Source organism: Mus caroli, chromosome 6 (assembly GCF_900094665.2).
Source record: "Mus caroli chromosome 6, CAROLI_EIJ_v1.1, whole genome shotgun sequence".
Taxonomy (NCBI): Eukaryota; Metazoa; Chordata; class Mammalia; order Rodentia; family Muridae; genus Mus; species Mus caroli.
In genome coordinates, this window is record NC_034575.1 from 35,382,010 (window position 1) to 35,404,309 (window position 22,300).

Sequence of the window (22,300 nt, forward strand, 5' to 3'; positions counted from 1 at the left end):
AGAGAGAGAGAGAGAGAGAGAGAGAGAGAGAGAGAGAGAGAGAGAGAGAGAGCTCCATAGGACAGTATAGAGATATATGGAGACTTTAAAAACTGAATGAAGTCACTGAGGAGTCCCTGTTATATGCACAGTAACTGCTACCTGGAAGTGGGTGAAACTCTAGCTTGAATAACTCATAAAACCCCTGACTCTGCCATGCTTCTGTCACTGATATGTTGGCGAAGTTTTGAATAAGTTGATAAAAGCTAAAGCTAGAATACTAAATTTGAGTGAAAGTGTACATTTAAAGTAATATCAGAAATATCTTTCCATTCTCTATCACAGTTTGTTGAAATTAGTGGAGTAAAATTAAAGTTAAAGCCCAATATAGTGGCTCATTCTTATAATTCCAGCACTGGGAGGCTGAAGCAAGAGATTGCCATGAATTCAAGACCATATGAGTTTCAGGTCATAATCAATTCTGGGTCAGCCTGGACTACAGAGTGAGAATCTATTGCAAATAACTCAAGCATAAACAAACCAAAAATCAAGTGGTTAGTTCAGCTGGATATACCCATACAATAGAAAAATGGGTTTCTACCCAGCAATATATATGGAAATTAATTAAAAATAAATGCATATCTAAATGAAAGAATTTGAAGTATGAGCTTTTAAAAGAAAATACACAGATAGTAACACTCACAACTATGAATTAGGCAACAGTTTATTAAACAAAACTCAAATACAGAAACCAAAGGCAGAAAATAGCCATATTGGGTTTAATTGGACTTAAACTTGAAATTTGTTGGCCTTTAAATGATATTTCAAATAGAGAAAAACAGAGGTCAAAAGAAAAGCACTAACATTTCCAAATGACACATATGATATGTTAATATATACAATACATTAGAAAATGCAATAACTCACCAAATGCTGCTATTCTTCTAAGTGGACATAATTATTAACATGACTCCTAAGGACTAATTGCTATACCTACAGATCAATATATTATTCTGTCTGTCTATCTATCTATCTATCTATCTATCTATCTATCTATCTATCTATCTATCTATCCTTCAGAAAAGGGCAGGCTACCCAGAGATATCAATCAAGCATGGCATATCAAGTTGTAATAAGACTACCCAGACACTTCCCCTCATAGTAATTTTGAATCCACTAGGGAAAAAAAAGGTCTTAAAAAGTCAATTAGCTAATTTTTTAAAACTGTGATTAAACATTTGAAGAAGTAGAGAACATCATACACAAATATTGGCACCTGCAGCCAGTGATTTGGTTGGGGAGTAGAGCTAGCTTCTGTAGCTGTGACTAGACCATAAGTACCAACTCTGGCATTTACTTTCTTTACAGGTTCATTCACTCCTGAATGTCCAGACATCTCTGAGTCAGAAAGGATAGACTGTGCACCTGGCCAGGTGGTGACAGAGGTCAGCTATGGGGTCCTGTCTGGTTGCCTACTGGGTTTTATATCTAATAAATGAGTATGTTAGTTGGAGAGGGAGAAGTGACAGAGTGCTTTATATTTCTGTAATTTTTTTGGCGTGATCATAAATACAATAAACAGCTGTACTAAGGAAGTACAGAAAACAGGCTAGAAAATGAGGTATAGTTGCAGTCAAGTTCCAAAGGCCAGAGTAGAAGGAAGTTAGCAATACTGGAGCCATTTCTAGGTGTGAGTTGATCTTAGAGAGGTTAAGTGCTTATGGAGTAGCCTACTGCTCTTGTAGAAGTGAGCCATCAAGCAAGTGTGGGTGAGTAAGTCACTTTTGTATTACTTGCTATTTTATTTTATAATACTTCTTGTAAGAAGAGTCTTCTGAAGTTGAATAACTAGAAAATGAGGTCCTAGTAGACACATGGGAAAGAAAAGACTCCCCCTCACCCTTGGATAACGTTCATGAGAATATCAAATATTTGAACTTTGTCTTATTGTGACTCATGTGACTTATGTCATAATAGTGGCATGTATTTAAATTTCACTTTTGTGCTCTATATTCAGCATTCTATATCCAGCATTGTTATATTTTATTAGGAATTAGGACTGTATTAAATTTTAGGTTTCAAGAGTCAATACCTTGGTATATATTCTTACTATAAAAAATAGTAAGCTTTGCTTCTAAGTAATACATATTTGCTGTTATTCTTAATATGTGTTTTATTTAAAGTTCTATTTCATCTAAAGTTCTTTCTGGGTATTTTTAAAGATTTATTTATTTATTATATGTAAGTACACTGTAGCTGTCTTCAGATACCCCAGAAGAGGGCATCAGATCTCCCTACAGATGGTTGTAAGCTACCATGTAGTTGCTGGGATTTGAACTCAGGACCTTCAGAATAGCAGTTAGTGCTCTTAAGCTCTGAGACATCTCTCCAGCCCTCTTTCTGGGTATTTTATATCTTATTTTTTATTGCAATTACAATTCTTTGTATTTTCTCATTGTTGCTTATTTTAATTATAATGATTTTTCTTACTAATCATTATTTTATATGCCTTACCTCTAACCTAAATTATAGTTATAATTATAATTGTTGGTCAGCTTAAACTTCCTATCATTTTTCAAAAAGCTTTTAGCAAATTTTTCCCTTGAGAAATTAGTTATAGTTATATTCTGCACAAATAGATGATGATTCTGCTTTGTTTTAACATTTACCATTCATCTATGTGTTCTGTTGTGCTTTGTAGTTCTTCTGGAAGTATTCACATAAAGTGATGGTGTTTGGAGATCCCGTCTTTGCATGGATTGTCTTTTGAGGGGAAATAAAGGCATTTATTTATTCAGAAATTTATTACTTGCTATTTTATTTTATTTTATTTTGTTTTATTTTTTTACTTACTCATTTTAAATTCTACTCATTGTCCTCCTCCTGGTTACCTCCTTTCACAGTCCTTCCTCCCTTCCACCCCCTTTTTCCTTAAAGTGGGTGGGGGCCCCTGGGTATCCCCCGAGCCTGGCACTTAAGTTCCTGTGAGTCACAGCTAAGCTCACTTCCATTGATTCTTATATGCCTCCCTTATTCCAGATCTCTGTCTTGTCCTGTGGATGTCCCAGACCTCCTCACCACCATTAATTGCAGATTTCCATCCATTCTCATGGCCATGTGGCCATCTCTTCTGTTCTTCCTCACACCTGATTCTGAACCTCCCCCCTCTCCCATTCCCCTTTCCATCCTTGAGCCATCCCAGTTTCCTCCCTCCATCTGCCTCTTATGACTATTTTATTCCTCTTCCTAAGTGAGATTCAGGCATCCTCACTTGTGCCTTCCTTCTTGTTTAATTTCTTTGTGTCTGTGGAGTGTACCATGGGTATCCTGTATTTTATGGCCAATATTCACTTACAAGTGAGTATATACCATATTTCATAGATTTTATGAAAGCTTCTTTTGTTCTTACATGTGAGTCTCCATCCATCTTTCAGAGGAGGAATTTACAGTGCTCAGGAGAGAACCAAGCTCTAGTAGAACTGAAGCGCTATTTCCTTCTGTGGGATTGGTACTTAGGGTTAGAGTTTTCCTCTGACAGTTAGAGGGATTGTCCTGATCAGCTCAGGCCTCCTGCCTGGCTCTGTAGCTGCCCTGAGAGAAGTGGAACTCCTTGTGACACTATAGGCCTTACACTGGTTCCCATCTGGTCCCAAATCCAGGCCAGCAACTTTCTCTATATCCTGCGTGGGTTATAGAATGCCTTCAATGCCCCTGGAAGTCACCCTCATCAGATCTGGTCTACACCGACTCTATAGCTTCTTCTGAAACCACCATATGTTGTTTTAATTCTCCCTTCTGTAGAGTCAGACTGGGCCCCATTTTGATACGGCAACAGCTTCTGCCCTCTGAAGACAGTATAAGATATGAGAAATGGCCTTTTATTTCTGAATTGTTGTGGTGCCTTAACCAAAAGATATTTTATAAGTGTGAATTTACTTCTGGTGTCCGATTTTTAAATAGCTGTTTTGTTCTTTCATACTTCTGTAGCTACAACATCTCTGGAATAGGTACTGTAAGTCCTCAAAAGCTTTTGAAAACCCATTGGTATATGGGTTATATACATTAATGTAATTTTAAAAAATTATTCAATATTTTAATCCATTTAAATATTAGTTTTAAATAGAAAGTTTCTATTCAACTATTATTAGTATAGATTTGAAGTATATCTTTGAACATTGATTTTGCAACTAGAGATTTCCTTAAATTTATTTATTAATTGTTCATTATATGCAGATACTTTTGGAGTCTTGTAATATAGTATTGTTCCAACTAAATAATGATAATTTAAAGTTATCATAAATATGTAAATTTCATTTCTTTCTCATTTCGTGTACATACAAAGGTAATATGTGTTTTTTTCCTCTTTGAAATCTCAGTAAATTTTGAGATCATTTTTCTAAAAGCCAATAATCAACCACAGTAGATTTTAGAAAATTAAACTATCTAAAGTCCATTTCTTGTCTAAGCTTAAGAAACAGTGTAGTAGAAGAATAAATATAAAGGTAAGATTTCCTGATTTTGGAACAAGTTTTACACATTGCTAATAGAATTTTGGCATCTCTCAGAGACTTTGTTGCCATAATGCTTGTGACACACAGAGATAACCTAGATGATTCTTGGTCAGCCATCTATTCTTATATTCCTATCATCTGATTGACAAGTTTATGTGGGAGATAACTTAAGGCCACAGTATAGGGTCATATGGTATTATAGGGGAACAAAGCAAGGAGCTTTGATGGGAGTCAACACCAAGACTTCAGAGATGAGTTTAGAACACTTGTACAGGCATGTGAGAACTGGGATGGAAAACAGGAGAAGCAATATGGGGAAGCAGTGTATGAAAAGAGATGCAGAGTTGACATTCATAATTTGACCTTTGGTTTCTGGGGCTGTGACACAGTGTTAGAGCAGATTGTACACACAGAGACGGTGTTTATCTGGGTATTGATTGCTCTTTATAGAGGTCTGTAGACTTTGACATAGTTTACAGCAGTGAAACTGACCTTTGGGGCTTCTCCATTTCAGAGGTAGCCACGGTTTTCAATGTCTGCACCAGAAGCAGTGGGAACACCCAAAGTCCTTCTCTTCTAATAGCACATTTTTTTTTGTTAAATGAAAAGATCAAGGCGGGGACTGTTTCTTTAGTATGTGGAGATAAATACGTATTTTAAAAGACTGTATGGTTATGATGATAGGATTTTCTCCATAAACATTTCAGTCATAAAAGTCATTCTGTCTTTATAAAGCAATGGCACCAATTATTGGCATCTAAAATATTGTCAATAATACATAGAAATAAGCAAGAGTGTGTCATTATCTTAATCTTTACAATAGGACCCATACCAGACACATTCTTTTAAGAAGAATCAGACATTCTAGGTGTGTACAGAATGAAATGGGGGAAGTCCCATTGATATTTTCCTTTTACTTCTAACCTCCCTAGAATCAAGGGAACAGCTTAACAGGTGTCCTTCTCTTAATCCTGCCCTGCCCATTGCTCTTCCTCAATGACACAATAATTTTGTGGTTTTCCCTGTCTGCCATGCACCATTGCTTTTTCTATCCAGAATATCACTCTGGTGCTCACATGTTGAGCTTTCCTTGATGCCTTAAGAGCATACTTACCTTTCACCTACCTAGAATGCTTTCTTATCCCACCTAAATTATCAGCATGGTAGAAATGGTTCATATGTGTATTTCCCTTGCTCTGGGAACACTCTACTGGGACCTTCAACTCATCATGCCACCATTGCTACTTTGATTGTCTTGGTTTACAACTAAACAGTCAGTTTAGTGAGACATAAACTATGTCTTATTTGTCTGTTCTACCACTTTCTTGTCTAGTAAGTATAGAATGTGGGTTGTGCTATACTGTATGATAACTGTATGAATAAGCTGAGGATAAAAACATGAGTGAGTTGAATTATGATGACCCATTTCAAGTCTTCCTTGGAATAACATGGGTTGTAACTTAGCAGGCAAGTGATACTTTCTTTTATTTAATTGCAGCTCTGCTCTATTGTTACAGGATGCCTGTCGATGGCAGCATAAATGCTGCTGGAAGCCAGTGGCAGATCCCAAAGTCCCTGCATGCTTTTTTCCTAGGAACTGGGGTTATGAAGTCACCAATGTCCTTACAAATGAAAGCACAGGTGAGCCCTTCCCTAATGTGGTCCCAGGAAGCCACTGTTTGTGGTCCAGCCATGGTAGCTGTGAAACGCAGGCTAACACTGTCTTTTGTTCTCCTTCTCTCACCTTAGGGTTAACTGCTCAGTTGAAGAAATTGCCATCTCCATCTCTTTTTGGAAATGATATTGTTGATGCCTTATTGACAGCTGAATACCAGACATCCAATCGTTTTCATTTTAAGGTTGGTGAAGGAGTTACCATTGGCTACAACAGGTGCCCTACCCTTTTCCTCTATACTAAGCACAGTGCATGTGCAGAAGGCGCCTCCATTTCTTTCTGCAAGCATCACTTGAGAAGATGTGCAGAGTTAATTTACTTGACATCTGACACAAGTGATTTCATGATTTCACCTCAGAATTCAAAATCTACAGGGTCAAGATTTGCAAGCATTCTCATTGGCTACCGATTCAAAAGCAACATTTTCCATCCATAGATCCACAAGGAATGGTCTTACATGGCATTGTATTCTCTATTTTTCTTGTTGCAGATCACTGATTTCAATGAGATACGATATGAAGTCCCTTCTGAAAACACCAACCTCATGAATGGAACTACTAAGAAGGCCAGTTTGAGTTACGATGTAGAGGTCATCAAAAATCCCTTCAGCATCCGAGTACTGAGGAAGAGCAACAAAAGAGTATTGTGAGCTATTCCACACTCTGCTCATCTTTGAATACAGAGACCCATGTAACACATCCTGATGTGCTCTGGTGACTTGGAAATGGGTTTGAATGTCAGAAAAAATGTAAAATTACTTACCATGCATAATGAACAAAGACATCTGTTATGAGTAAAGCAGTGTATGAAACTATAGTGAATCCACTTACTAAGTTTCATTCATATATTGTTAGTAAATATGCACACATACTTATGGTTCTCATATATTATAGGTTAGGGGAATTTTGTTGTTTTGAGTTATCATTCATACTCAAACACAAACTTTACTGTTTACTATTTCAAAGTATCAGTCCCTCTGAATGTTGCCATTAAGAACCTAACACCAATTTAAGCATCACAAATTGCATGGTATAAAATATAAATACAATTGTCAGTAAAACTGTCAATCAAATCCTGGCACTAGCAAGTCTCCAATAACATGTGTGCCATAAAGCAGTATGCCTTACAACTTTTCCAGAGGGTGCTGTTCTAATAATACTTAACATCTACACTAGTAACTGGAGATGCAAAGTTGCACATATGTTTTTCCCCTAGTCATAAAACTTTGATGATAGAGTTCCATCCTACAATGCTTCTCTAAATTCAAAGGATTGGTGGTACACATAATGGGAACACCTCTGGAGGTGGCATAAAAAAAATTGGTGCTGAAATCTAAGGTCACTCAACTCAGACTGCATGTTGGGAGACAGGGGTGGCATTCTGCAGAACCAGGGTATATCTGTACTGCTTATTTTCTCATTGTCCAGGTTGGACACTGGCATTGGGCCCCTCCAATTTGACCAGCAATACCTGGAGCTCTCTTTCCGACTGCCTAGCTCTAATGTGTATGGACTCGGGGAACATGTGCATCAGCAATATCTCCACAACATGAGCTGGAACACCTGGCCCATCTTCACCAGAGATACCACTCCCACCAAGGTGAGGTTATACCTACCTCACTGCTGTTCATAGCTCAAAGCCAAGAGTGCTCACCCTCCATTTCTAAAGACAGCTGAAAATAATACAGCTATGTCTTTTTTTGCTCAATTTACCTGAATTGGTTTTAAGGAATATTTGTTATTGAGTTGAATAGATTCAAAAAGTAGAAATTAAAAACAACTTTTTTTGGAAGATATAATTTAATGATTACATAAGATAAATAAAATAATATTTGAAAAACAGTCAGGTTTTTAGCACAAGCCCATAATTGCAGTTATTCAGGAGACTGAACAAGAGGATTGCAACTTAAAGGCTGCCCTGGACTAATTAGTAAGACCCTGTCTCTAAACAGAAACATAGAAATGACTGAGGATGTTAGCGGAAGAAAGTTTGGTTTGCTTAGCATGTGGAGTTTCTAGATCCCATACCTTTTTTGATTGATGCTTTCTGTCTTTAATAATTCAGAGAATTCATATTTAAAGAAGAATATCAATCTGGGGTCATTCTCATTGGAGTGTGTATATATAAAGTTTCTCTTCAACTTCTGTTGTAGTCTATATCAGAACATTGCAAAGACAATTGGGTGTTTCTTCCATTTTGTGTAACATTTTGAGTTTTCTTACTGCAATATATCCTTTCTGGATCGTACTCCATTAAGTAATATACTGTATTGTGTTTCGTTTCTCCATTTATTATGAAAATACCATCTTGGTATAACATTCGATTAAATATTGAACAAGTACGTATATGACTTTTTTTGTTCTGTGAATCATATTTGCTTGCTTATGAGAGACAGAGCCTTATGTCAATCAAGCTGGCAGAGAACTCATTACATCATAGCCTAGGCTGCCCTAAAAGCAACTATTCTCTTGGCATCGTTTTCTGGGTGCTGGAATTAAGTGTGCATTCCACCATAATATGCAGGGTAAATATTATAAGTACATATTATTATAAATATTATAATCCTGTTATTTCTGTATTTTCTTTCTTGTTGGCAGGGCAAGAATAATCTGTATGGTGCACATACATTCTTCTTATGCCTGGAAGATACCAGTGGGGCTTCTTTTGGAGTTTTTCTGATGAACAGCAATGCCATGGGTAGGAAGCATCTTTTTTAGCTTCTCTGGATAGGACTAGATTTAGGTATGATGTTTTTATTTTTAAGAAATCCTTTTTTCCCTGAAAATAGATTCTTCTCTCCTATAATACATCCCAAGCAGTTTTCCCTCCTCCTAGCACCCACCTCATCTCCCCTCTCCCCCAGGAGCACAGTTTCTCCTCCTCCTAGCGCCCACCTCATGTCCCCTCTCCCCCAGGTACACTCACCCTCTGTTTTCTCTTCAGAAAAGAGCAGACTTCCAAGAGAGAACAGCTAGAATTACTTTTATTGTGGGACCTCACTTAACAGTCACGGGTTGCATGGAAGTGTTCCTACTGAAATTTGAACCTGACAACAATTTAACCTGTTGAGAAATCTAGCTCAGGCTTAGAAAACACATGACTGAAAGCTACTTCAGAGAATTCCTCTGACAGAAGGCTTCTCCTAATATTTTGTGGATAATAAGATATATTGGTGTGTACACTCCAGTGTGCACACTCCAATGATAGCTGTAGACTCCTGCATGCAACATGCTGTCTGCCGGTAGGCAGCAGGCTGTGCTGGTACACTGTGTCTCATAGAGTCTTCCTATAGTCATCTTCCTGCAGCTTCTAATTAATGGTGTGCCAAGAAGCATTATTTATTTTAAATATATAACTCTCTGTGTATTTGTGTGGGTATAAACTGTAATCAAACTCATCTAATACATTTTTAATTTTTTGTGTTGGATTAAACCACTCATATCATAGAAATTTATTTTAATGTACCCAGAAATAATAAAATTTGCTCTTCTTTCACATAAGCAACATGAAAAAGGATAAAATTCCACTTTTGATGGGTATCTTCTTCAAATAAACAGAGTTTAAATAAAAGAAATGTATGTGATTCAATTTCCTTTGAAAATGAAACAGAGCTTGGGACAAGTCAGCTTTTCACATTTCAGAGAGATGGGCATTCCCAGAGGATTCTAATCATTCTTTCTAATCCTCCCAGAGGTCACACTTCAGCCTGCTCCTGCCATTACTTACCGAACAACTGGGGGCATTCTTGACTTTTACATCTTCTTGGGAAACACACCAGAGCAAGTTGTTCAGGAGTACCTGGAGGTATGGCTCTGCCCTCCTTACTGTGGGGTTGTTGCTATTTTTTCATATGTGTGTTTTAAGTTAACAAGACAAAAGTGAGGATTGATGCAAATGCCGAGCTTACAAGTATTTCATGTTTTTTTTTTCTTTCTCTTTAATGAGTTGACTGCATGTTTTCTGCATACAGTAGGCACCATCCGGGAAGCCTTGAGAAATGCAAAAGGAAGTTGAATTCTGCTTCCTACACATGCCCATTGTCCATTTCCTATTTTTCCTCTGGCTAAAATCTATCACTGCAAATACCCAAGGCCACAAATCAGCAAAGTTCATTTAAGCAGTAAATAAATAAACACGGAAGAAGGAATTCCATGAGATAAATCCTACTTATATTTTATTCAAAATGCAGGATTGTAGGAAACTAGACAACTTTTAGTCTAATCTTACTTCAACAAAGAATCCCCAAAGAATGATGAAGTGACTCCTTCAAGGTGACATATAAGGTTATTAAAGATGCTTCTAAATTCCAATGAATCTATAATAAAACAAAACAAAACATAGTCCCAGTTGATCGTAACCAGAAGCATTTTGTACTAAAGGTTGTAGATGAGGTCCAAATAAACTGGGCGGGATTAAGTGGCATGGGAGAAAACCTCTGACTAGAAGGACTAGGACTCTTAGAAAAAGGTGGGACAGGGTTCTAGTCTTCTCACAGTGTCGGCTTGAAGTACTTAGAATGTTTTAAGAACTATTTGATTACATTAATTATATTCCACGACCTATCTTGACAGCAAGTGAGGCTATGTCTTAGGCAGGTTGTAAAATGGAGAGAGCAATGGAAGTATTAGAAAGCATTCATTGCTTCCTCCACTCCTCCCACTCCGTCTCTCTCGCCTGTGGATGCAATATGATCAGCAGCTTCAACCTTTTGCTGCTTTGGCTTCCCTGCCATGATGAGCTGTATCTTGAGACAGGATAAAAACTCTCTTCCCCTTATGTTGCTTTTATTGGGATATTTTATCAAAACAAAACAAAACAAAACAAAACAAAAAAAAACAAGAAAAGAAATGACTTCACCTTCCAGCCAGATCAAAAAAAAAATGGCTCTTTTCCCCTATCCTCCAATTTGTATTAACTGTTGGGAATTCAGCCAATATTATTTTGGGTGCTAGGTAAACACTACCAACTATTCTTTTCTAAGGACAGTGGCTCTCAATCTTCCTAATGCTGTGAACTTTTAATATAATTCCACATATTGTGGTGACCACAAAATTATCTCATTGCTACTTCCTAATTGCAATTTTGCTAGAGTTATGAATCATAATGTAGACATCTGATATGCAGAATGTCTGATATTCAACCTCACAAAGGAACTGCAACCCACATGTTGAGATTCACTGTCATAGGATCACATTGTTAGTCCAAAATATTCTGAAAATCCTATTGTTTATTGCTGTTGGGATACACTTAGACATTTTAAGTGATGAAAGACTTGAGGTTTGGAAGGTTGCAACAGGAGATTCCTTTTGTTTCTGTCAATTTTAGACCTGAGGACTTTACAGAAACAAAAAGGAATCAATGGTTCAGATGGACTTGATGCTGCAATGTTCATTAGTGTTTGCTATAAAAGCTCAGCTGCTACTTTACCTTTCTTCCCAGGTTGTTGGTCGACCTTTCTTGCCTCCCTATTGGAGCCTTGGTTTTCAGCTCAGCCGCCGGGATTATGGTGGCATTGATGGGCTGAGAGAGGTTGTACGGCGAAATCGTGATGCTGACATTCCATATGTAAGCTGAAGCTTTTCTTATTGGGGTTTAGATACAATTTCACTTCTTTCTTTTTCTTTGCATTCCATTCAATTAAGAAGAAAAAAGTAAGTAAAATGGTAGATTGATAGAGCCACACACAGTGTCAGATATTGACATACTGAATTATTCATATGCCCATGTAAAGGGCACATTTCATAGAGTCAAAAGACTTGAATTTCAGTCCTTTCTTTTCATATCTCCCTGTAATGTTGGGTTAGTAAATATTGTGGCTTCTATTTTTTAAAAGTAAGGATTTTATGCTTCACTTTGGGGCATTTGGGGTGAGAAATACTTTACATAAGGCATGTAATGCACTGTCTCTGAGCACAGACCATCAAATTTCATGAGTGAAATCAACACATGGTGATGTGGTGAGCAAGAATTGAAGATGTTAATAATGATTTGCAGTAAACTGGTTTCACAGTGACCTTGCATAATTCTTTCCAGATTAACTCTGAATCTCTGTGGTTGCAAAGTATTTATGGTGTTCAAAGTTCTCCTGTAAAATCAAAAGATAACTCCAGGTGTCTAATGTCTAATAAACTTATCACATGGTCAATGAAGTTGTCAGAATTCCTTCAGGACTAACTTTGTGCTTCAGAACTTGTGCAGGTATATATGTGTGGTTAGCATTTGACAGAGACTATATGGATGAAAATGACTGGCTTGGTATCAGAGAACCCAAGATGGCAGATACAGCTATCAAATTTTCTTGGGAGAGATATTCCCACCATATTGTTTTGTAATAAGGGGAAAATATTTGTGTTTAATTCTACATACTCCATCTATACTATCTGAAACCACTCAATTCTGGGAAGAATTATACCAAAGTTTTATGTGCTGATATTAGTCTAGAATAACATTCACAGTCATGGCTAGTTCCTATTTATCACTCTTTTATGAATGAGAAAATGTAAGGCTCCACTTTTCCAGGACTGCACTACTAAGCAGAAGAGCCAATTTGCATTCATCAATCTTGTGACTCTACTTGTAGTGGTCTTTCTGGTCTGTTTTGTTCTGTGTCTACCAGATCAGGAACAAATGAGCACTTCATTCCTGATTGGGAGCTCTCTCTCTGTGACTGTGTGGAACCTAGGACTACTTAACCACTTTTGATAAAAGTAGATGATATGACATTGGACAACAAGCCTCAAGCCATATGAAGAACATATGATAGACTTTCATATGATCATGTGGTAAATGGAATATTGGAAAACAAAGAATATCCAAATTCAAGTACCTATACCAAAGCCCCAGTTAGCCTTTACCTCCCTATTCAAGTGACTGGGAAATAGCATTTAACTTCTTAATATTCCAGTCTTATTAAAGACAGGATCCTATCCTCACATGGTATGCAAACAATGCACATATGATAATTTAGTTAGTTAAAACTCTATATCTCTTTGTCACTCAACACTATTTGTCAGTCCTCTAGAAGTATAATAGAGCAATAGAAGCCTTAATCCTCTTGTGGACATACATTTTGACTTGATGTTTAAGATTGAAAGTTTTGAAATATACATTTAATGAGTATCCAATACATTGCCAGCATCCAAGCCCTTAAACTACAAGGATCAACAAGATACACTTCCTATCCTAAGTTCCTCAGGGATATCCTCCTGACATCCGTCTATTAGAATGGGGAAACAGCTACGGTCTGAGAGTAGATGCTTCTTTAAAAGGGAGCTTATTAATTTCTAGGAGCCAGAAAAGCTTGTAAAATCATAGGACTATGAAGCCATATGACCTCTCTTTTAATGGTTTGGAATCAGAGTTGAAACCATTCCAACTAACCAAGTAATGTTTCCTGAGTTCTCACTGCCCAGAACTATCTTTCAGGATGTGCAATACTCGGACATAGACTACATGAATGGAAATAAAGTTTTCACTATTGACGAACAGGCTTACCCCAAGCTCTCAGAGTTTGCTAACGACCTACATGATAATGAACAGAAATATATAATTATTCTGGTATGTTCAAATACTTAGCTTGGTGCCTTATTTTTGTTCCCAAGTTGCAAAAGACACTTAACAGAGCAATACTTATACCCTTCTTGTTTACTAGACTCCTGGCATTGCTAACCATGATCCTAACTATGAGACCTACAGAAATGGAAGCAAGAACAGAGTGTGGATCATGAGCTCCAGTGGCTTTGCTGTTGGGAAGGTAATTTCTCAAGAAGTTCAGAGAATATAACAACTTGAGTATAAGTTTATTTTTATATGAAGATAGGTGATAGGCAAGTCGTAATATTGCTACTTTTATGACTTTGGTAGTTTTTCTATTTTAAAATAATAGATATGATAATAAAGTTATTAAAATTCTAAGGGATATAAAAAACTAGCCCCAGACCCACTAATATTTCAAATAATAGAGAAGAAAGATACTGTTAGTAGAAAATTACTTTAAGAATGACTTCCTCTCAATTTCTTTTCTCTGAGATGTTAAATCCAACTTCACTCCTGTAGCAAGATGTTCATGATGAATTCAATTAATATACTTCTTAATTTATACAAGACTCATAGCTAGGCCCAGACTTGAGTATCTAGTATCAGCTTCAGACTCTGGATAAACTGCAAAGGAACTGATTTCTAGGAGAGAGGTACTTGTAAGACTGTGTGCTTTCAAATGAATCATGTAGCTAACCTTCTATTCCAATTACACATACGTTTAATCCAGATGACTGAATTATGTGAAAATTATAAAAGTTGGTACTTAATCTCTGAAATTTATGTCATTTTGTAGCATTTACAGTTCCTGGATTGTTTTCTTTGTAAAACCATCTCTTGGGGCTTGTAAATGACCTGCCATTCACTCAGCTCTCTTAGCTTGGCTCATTGATTTTGCTCACTCTCATTAGTTTTTCTTGTTGCTTTCACTTTCTATGAAGCTATGCAAAGTTCTTCCTCCAAGCCAAGCCTCCTCTTTCACTGCTTATTTTATAGCTATGAATCTCTAAACCACAAGATAGACTAATTTTCATGTATTAGTAAATATAATGACTATAATCAACTAAAAATTGTGGCTATCTAAAATTCATTCCCACTGGGTGAGCCATTTTCATAGAATATGCTATTTTGATAACTAAGTTAATTAATTAGATGACTGATTTTATTGACTAGCTAATAAGGATAATCATTTGTACTAAGACACTTGCAGAGGTAATAGCAGTAGAGGCAAGATGGGGATGGTTGTATTGGGTTAGAATATGTTGGCTTCCTCTCAGCTTATGATGTTGGTTGGCATTCTGTTTCACAACCACTTATTCCTTTGGATGTGAAAATTGCTCTAGTTATTACTTGGTACCCATCAACTAAAACAGAATCAAAAGCCCAACATATTTTAAAAGGGAATTATATGCTTGTATCTTCTGTATTGAGAAGCTGTTGTATCTCAAAATAGAACAGTTTTACATGAATATAGAAAATAGACTTGTAAGGAAGAGAGGGGGTTGGAAGGGATGGGAAGGAGATGAGGGGAGGGAGGAGTTAGAAGTGATGAGAATGATTTCTTTAAATGAAGGAAAATGTCAATGAACACATTTTGAAAGAGAATTCCTCGTACCTTAATAAATATAATTATTAAATTGTATGAGTATAATATCATCCCAAACTCCCAATCTATAAATGTATTGAGAAAATTAGTAAGATTGCTGTACTACAATTTACGTTCCAGTAAGCAAAAGTTTTAATAATTTGTCTATGTATATACATTATTGTAATTTGTGGGTGATAGAGCCACTGTTTGACAGATGCAGAAAAAAATAGAAACAGCATTACAAACTTTTGATAAGAGTAAGGGTAACTTTATACAAGCATTATGAAATATTTATACAGCAAAATGGACATATTATTTATAATGGACTCAAAACAGGTTTATGTGATCTTAATTTAGCAATATAGTAAACAAACTTAGGCATCCTCTGGAACTATTTAATATTTGGACTTTCTAGAATTTTATTTTAATTTTTAAAAATTTATTACTTGAGAATTTTTATGAATGACTATATATTATTCTCCACCTCTTTCTCAACCCTCCAACACCTCCCATGTCCTTCCTTACTCCTCAAATTCATGGCCCCTTCTTTAATTATTATTACTACCTATTTATCCATAGAATTTTTAATAAAACCTGCTGAGTTGAGTTGGTGTTTTTCCTATATATTTGTGTTTAAGGATGACCTCTTAGGATTGGATAACCTATCAAAGGTGTTATCATGGTGGAAGACTGATTCTTCCTTTCCCATCAACCATTATTAATTGTCATAACTATTCATCTAAGCGTGGGGCTTTGTGAAATTGCTCTATATTCATATGTCAATTGTTGTTGCCATTGCTCTAGTCTTGTCTAGGAAACCATATTGTTTAGATTTCATGGGGATAGTAGCTTCCTAGTCACATACAAAAGGCATTATCTCACATCTTATAATTGGCCTTACATATGGAAAGTTTACATTTTCTTTTTTTATTAGATATTTTATTTACATTTCAAATGTTATCCCCTTTCCTAGTATTCCATCCAAAAATCCCCTATCCCCTCCCCCTCCCCCTGCTCACCAACCCACCTACTCCCACTTCCTGGCCTTGGCATTCCCCTATACTGGGGAACAGAGCCTTCACAGGATCAAGAGCCTCTCCTCCCATTGATGAAAGACTAGGCCATCCTCTGCTACATATGCAACTAGAGCCACTAGTCCCACCATATGTTTTCTTTGATTGGTGGTTTAGTCCCAGGGAGTTCTGGGGGTACTGGTTAGTTCATATTGTTGTTCCTAGTATGGGGCTGCAAACCCCTTCAGCTCCTTGGGTACTTTCTCTAGCTCCTTCATTGGGGACCCTGTGCTCCATCCAATGGATGATTGTGAGCCTCCACTTCTGTATTAGTCAGGCAGAGCCTCTCAGGAGACAGCTATATCAGGCTTCTGTCAGCAAGCTCTTGTTGGCCTCCACAATAGTGTCTAAGTTTGGTGGTTGTTTGTGGGATGGATCCCCAGGGCAGTCTCTGAATGGTCATTCCTTCACTCTCAGCTCCAAACTTTGTCTCTGTAACTCCTTCCATGGGTATTTTCTTCCCCCTTCTAAGAGGGACCAAAGTATTCACACTTTGATCTTTCTTCTTCTTGAGTTTCATGTGTTTTGCAAATTGTATCTTGGGTATTCTGAGCTTCTGGGCTAATATCACCTTATCACTGAGTGCATATCATGTGTGTTCTTTTGTGATTGGGTTACCTCACTCAGGATGTTATCCTCCAGATCCATCCATTTGCCTAAGAATATCATAAATTCATTCTTTTTAATAGCTGAGTAGTACTCCATTGTGTAAATGTGCCACATTTTCTGTATCCATTCTTCTGTTGAGGGACATCTGGGTTCTTTCCAGCTTCTGGCTATTATAAATAAGGCTGCTATGAACATAGTGGAGCATGTGTCCTTATTACAAGTTGGAACATCTTCTGGGTGTATGCCCAGGAGAGGTATTGCTGGATCCTCCAGTCCAATTTTCTGAGGAACCGCCAGACTGATTTCCAGAGTGGTTGTACAAGCTTGCAATCCCACCAGCAATGGAGGAGTGTTGCTCTTTCTCCACATCCTCACCAGCATCTTCTGTCATCTGAGTTTTTCATCTTAGCCATTCTGACTGGTGTGAGATGGAATCTCAGGGTTGTTTTGATTTGCATTTCCCTGATGACTAAGGATGTTGAACATTTTCTTAGGTGCTTCTCAGCCATTCGGTATTCCTCAGTTGAGAATTCTGTGTTTAGCTCTGTACCTTATTTTTTAATTGGGTTATTTGTTTCTCTAGCTTCTTGAGTTCTTTGAATATATTTGATATTACCCCTCTTTGGATGTAGAATTGATAAAGATTTTCCCTAATCTGTTGGTGGCCTTTTTGTCTTATTGACAGTGCCCTTTGCATTACAGAAGCTTTGCAATTTTATGAGGTCCCATTTGTCAATTCTTGATCTTGCAGCACAAGTCATTGGTGTTCTGTTCAGTAATTTTCCCCCGTGCCTCTATGTTCCAGGCTCTTACCACACTTTCTCCTCTATTAGATTCAGTGTATCTGTTTTTAAGTGGAGGTCCTTGATCCACTTGGACATCAGCTTTGTACAAGGAGATAAGAATGAATCAATTTGCATTCTTCTGCATGCTAACCGCCAGTTGAACCAGCACCATTAATTAAAAATGCTGTCTTTTTTCCACTGGATGGTTTTAGCTTCTTTGTCAAAGATCAAGTGTCCATAGGTGTGTGAGTTCATTTCTGGTTCTTCGATTTTATTACATTGAATTACCTGTCTGTAATTGTACCAATACCATGCAGTTTTTATCACAATTGCTCTGTAGTATAGCTTTAGGTCAGTCATATTCCACCAGAGGTTCTTTTTATCATTGAGAAGAGTTTTGCTATCCTAGGTTTTTTGTTATTCCAGATGAATTTGCAAAATGCTCTTACTAACTCTGAAGAACTGAGTTGGAATTTTGATGGGGATTGCATTGAATCTGTAGATTGCTTTCTGCAAGATAGCCATTTTTACTATATTAGTTCTGCCAATCCATGAGCATGGGAGATCTTTCCATCTTCTGAGATCTTCTTTGATTTCTTTCTTCAGAGACTTGAAGTNCTTATACAGATCTTTGACTTCCTTAGTTAGAGTCACACCAAGGTATTTTATAATATTTGTGACTATTGTGAAGGGTGTTGTCTCCCTAATTTCTTTCTCAGCCTGTTTATCCTTTGTATAGAGAAAGGACGCTGATTTGTTTGAGTTAATTTTATATCCAGTTACTTGACTGAAGTTGTTTATCAGGTTTAGGAGTTCTCTGGTGGAATTTTGGGGGTCACTTATATATACTATCATATCATCTGCAAATAGTGATGTTTGACTTCTTCCTTTCCACTTTGTATACCTTTGATCTCCTTTTGTTGTTTAATTGCTCTGGCTAGGACATCAAGTACTATATTGAATAGGTAGGGAATAAGTCGGCAGCCTTGACTAGTCCCTGATTTTAGTGGGATTGCTTCAATTTTCTCTCCATTTAGTCTGATGTTGGCTACTGGTTTGCTGTATATTGCTTTTATTATATTTAGTATGGGCCTTGAACTCCTGATTTTTCTAGGACTTTTATCATGAACAAGTTTTGGATTTTGTCAAATGTTTCTCATTGTCTAATGAGATGATCATGTGATTTTAGTCTTTGAGTTTGTGTATATAGTGGATTATGTTGATGAATTTTCATATATTGAACCACCCCTGGATCCCTGGGATGAAGCATACTTGATCATGATGGATGATTGTTTTGATGTGTTCTTGTGTTTGGTTTGTGAGAATGTTATTGAGTATCTTTGCATCGATATTCATAAGGGAAGTTGGTCTGAAGTTCTCTTTCTTTGTTGGGTCGTTGTGTGGTTTAGGTATCAGAGTAATTGTGGCTTCATAGAATGAATTGGGTATAGTACCTTCTGTTTCGATTTTGTGTAATAGTTTGAGGATAATTGGAATTAGGCCTTCTTTGAAGGTGTAATAGAATTCTGCACTAAACCCATCTGGTCCTGGGCTTTTTTTGGTTGGGAGACTATTAAATGACTACTTCTATTTCTTTATAGGATATGTGGTATTCATTTTTTATTTTGTTAATTAGGAAACTGTCCTTCTGCCCTCTAGTTAGTGTAGCTAAGGGTTTATCTATCTTGTTGATTTTCTCAAAGAACAAGCTCCTCATTTGGTTGATTCTTTGTATAGATCTTTTTGTTTCCACTTGGTTGATTTCAGCTTTGAGTTTGATTATTTCCTGCCTTCTCCTTCTCTTGGGTGAATTTGCTTCCTTTTGTTCTAGAGCTTTTAGGTGTGCTGTCAAACTGCTAGTGTATGCTCTCTCCAGTTTCTTTTTGAAGACACTCAGAGGTATGAGTTTTTCTCTTAGGACTGCTTTCATTGTGTCTCATACGTTTGGGTATGTTGTGCCTTCATTTTCATTAAACTCTAAAAAGTCTTTAATCTCTTTCTTTATTTCTTCCTTGACCAAGGTATCATTGAGGAGAGTGTTGCTCAGCTTCCACGTGTATGTGGGATCTCTATTATTTATTTTGCTATTGAAGATCAGCCTTAGTTCACGGTGATTCATGGGATGCATGGGTTAATTTCAATATTTTTGTATCTGTTGCGGCCTGTTTTGTGAACAATTATATGGTCAATTTCAGAGAAGGTACCATGAAGTGCTTAGAAGAAGGTATATTCTTTTGTTTTAGGATAAAATGTTCTATAGATATCTGTTAAATTCATTTGTTTCAAAACTTCTGTCAGTTTCACTTTGTCTCTGTTTAGTTTCTGTTTCCACGATCAGTCCATTGATGACAGTGGGGTGTTGAAGTCTCCTACTATTATTGTATGTGGTGCAATGTGTGCTTTGAGCTTTACTGAAGTTTCTTTAATGAACATGGATGCCCTTGCATTTGGAGCATAGATGTTCTGAATTGACAGTTCATCTTGGAAGGTTTTACCTTTGATAAGTATGAAGTGTCCCTTCTTATCTTTTTTGATAACTTTATGGTGTAAGTCGAATTTATTCAATATTAAAATGGCTACTCCAGCTAGTTTCTTTGGACGGTTTGCTTGGAAAATTGTTTTCCAGCCTTTTACTCTGAGGTAGTGTCTGTCTTTGTCAGAGAGATGGGTTTCCTGTATGCAGCAAAATGTTGGGTCTTGTTTATGTAAGCTGTCTGTTATTCTATGTGTTTTTATTGTGGAATTGAGTCCATTGATATTGAGATATTAAGGAAAAGTCATTGTTGCTTCTTGTTATTTTTGTTGTTAGAGTTGGAATTCTGTTCATGTGAATATCTTCTTTTAGCTTTGTTGAAAGACTACTTTCTTGAGTTTTCTAGAGTGTAGTTTTCCTCCTTGTGTTGGAGTTTTCCCTTTATTATCCTTTGAAGGGCTGGATTTGTGGAAAGATATTGTGTAAATGTGGTTTTGTCATAGAATACCTTGGTTTCTCTATCTATGGTAATTGAGAGTGTTGCTGGGTATAGTATCCTGGGCTGGCATTTGTGTTCTCTTAGTGTCTGTATAACATCTGCCCAGGATCTTCTGGATTTCATAGTCTCTGGAGAGAAGTCAGGTATAATTCTAATAGGTCTACCTTTATATGTTACTTGACCTTTTTCCCTTATTGCTTTTAATAGTCTTTCTTAGTTTTGTGCATTTGGTGTGTTGATTATTATGTGATGAGAGGAATTTCTTTTCTGGTCCAAACTATTTAAGTTTGTATTTATTAAGCCTTGTATGTTCATGGGCTTCTCATTTTTTAGGTTGGGGATTTTTCTTCTATAATTTTGTTGAAGATATTACTGGCTCTTTAAATTGGAAAGCTTCCTTCTTGTCTACATCTATTACCCTTAGGTTTGGTCTTCTCATTGTGTCCTAGATTTTCTGGATATTTTGGGTTAGGATCTTTTTACATTTTGCATTTTCTTTGATTGTTGTATCAATGTTTTCTATGGTATCTTCTGTACCTGAGATTCTCTCTTCTATGTCTTGTATTCTGTTGGTGATGCTTCCATCTATGGCTCCTCACTTCTTTTCTAGGATTTCTATCTCCAGAGTTGTCTCTCTTTGTGATTTCTTTATTGTTTCTACTTCCATTTTTAGATCCTGGATGGTTTTGTTCAATTCTTTCACCTGTTTGGATGTGTTTTCTTGTAATTCTTTAAGGAATTTTTGAGTTTCCTCTTTATGGGTTTCTAGCTGTTTACCTGTGTTTTCCTATATTTCTTTAAGGGAGTTATTTATGTCCTTCTCTAATCCTCTGTCATCATCATGAGAAGTAACTTTGAATCCATATCTTGCTTTTCTGGTTTGATGGTGTATTCAGGACTTACTACAGTAGGAGAGTTAGGTTCTGATGATGCCAAGTAACCTTGGTTTCTGTTTCTTCTATTCTTATATTTGCCTCCCTCCATCTGATTATCTCACGTGCTCCCTGTCCTCAATATATCTGATTGGAGCCTTCCCTTCCTGTAATTCTGGTTCGGTCAGAACTCCTCAGAGTCCTGTGATCCTGTGATTCTAGGATCCTGTGATCCTGAGATTCTGTGTGTGTGTGAGAGTTCTCAGCAGTCAAGTTTCCTCTGAGACCCTGAGATCCTGGTGTGACCAAGCTCCTGGGATCCTGGGATCCCGGGATCCTGGGATCCTGGGATGCTAATATCCTGGGCATGTTAGAGCACCTGGAAATGATACCTCCTCTGGGCACTTTGGGATTGTCTGCTGAGTTCAAAACCAAGGTAGATCATGCCGACTGGAAGTAACCAGAGCCACTAGTCTAGTGGGGTTCCTGTGTCCCTGCTCCTGCTGGCCCCAGGCACTCTGGGTTGTGTTGGAACAGATGTTGTGTTCCACTCACCTATGATCCTAAGATCCTGGGTGTCCTAGGGCACCTGGGGAGAGGGGAGTCCTCTGGGGATTGTGAGGCTATCCGATGAGTTCATGCCCCTATCATACTTTTATTGTCTTATTTTCATTAATCTTCATCAAGGCTAATGTAAAGG

The 22,300-nt window shown here is 37.1% G+C and overlaps 1 protein-coding gene across 1 annotated transcript in view; it reads left to right on the forward strand.

The window, feature by feature from the left end:
• The window catches only part of Mgam2 (maltase-glucoamylase 2 (putative)), a 78,174-nt gene that overhangs the window by 2,223 nt on the left and 53,651 nt on the right, over window positions 1–22,300 (forward strand). Inside the window, 11 exon segments of the mRNA XM_021165279.1 lie at window positions 669–671; window positions 1,348–1,424; window positions 6,008–6,131; window positions 6,240–6,349; window positions 6,656–6,810; window positions 7,593–7,764; window positions 8,763–8,862; window positions 9,857–9,969; window positions 11,605–11,730; window positions 13,591–13,722; window positions 13,817–13,918. Of these exon segments, the coding sequence (XP_021020938.1) occupies window positions 669–671; window positions 1,348–1,424; window positions 6,008–6,131; window positions 6,240–6,349; window positions 6,656–6,810; window positions 7,593–7,764; window positions 8,763–8,862; window positions 9,857–9,969; window positions 11,605–11,730; window positions 13,591–13,722; window positions 13,817–13,918 (1,214 nt within the window).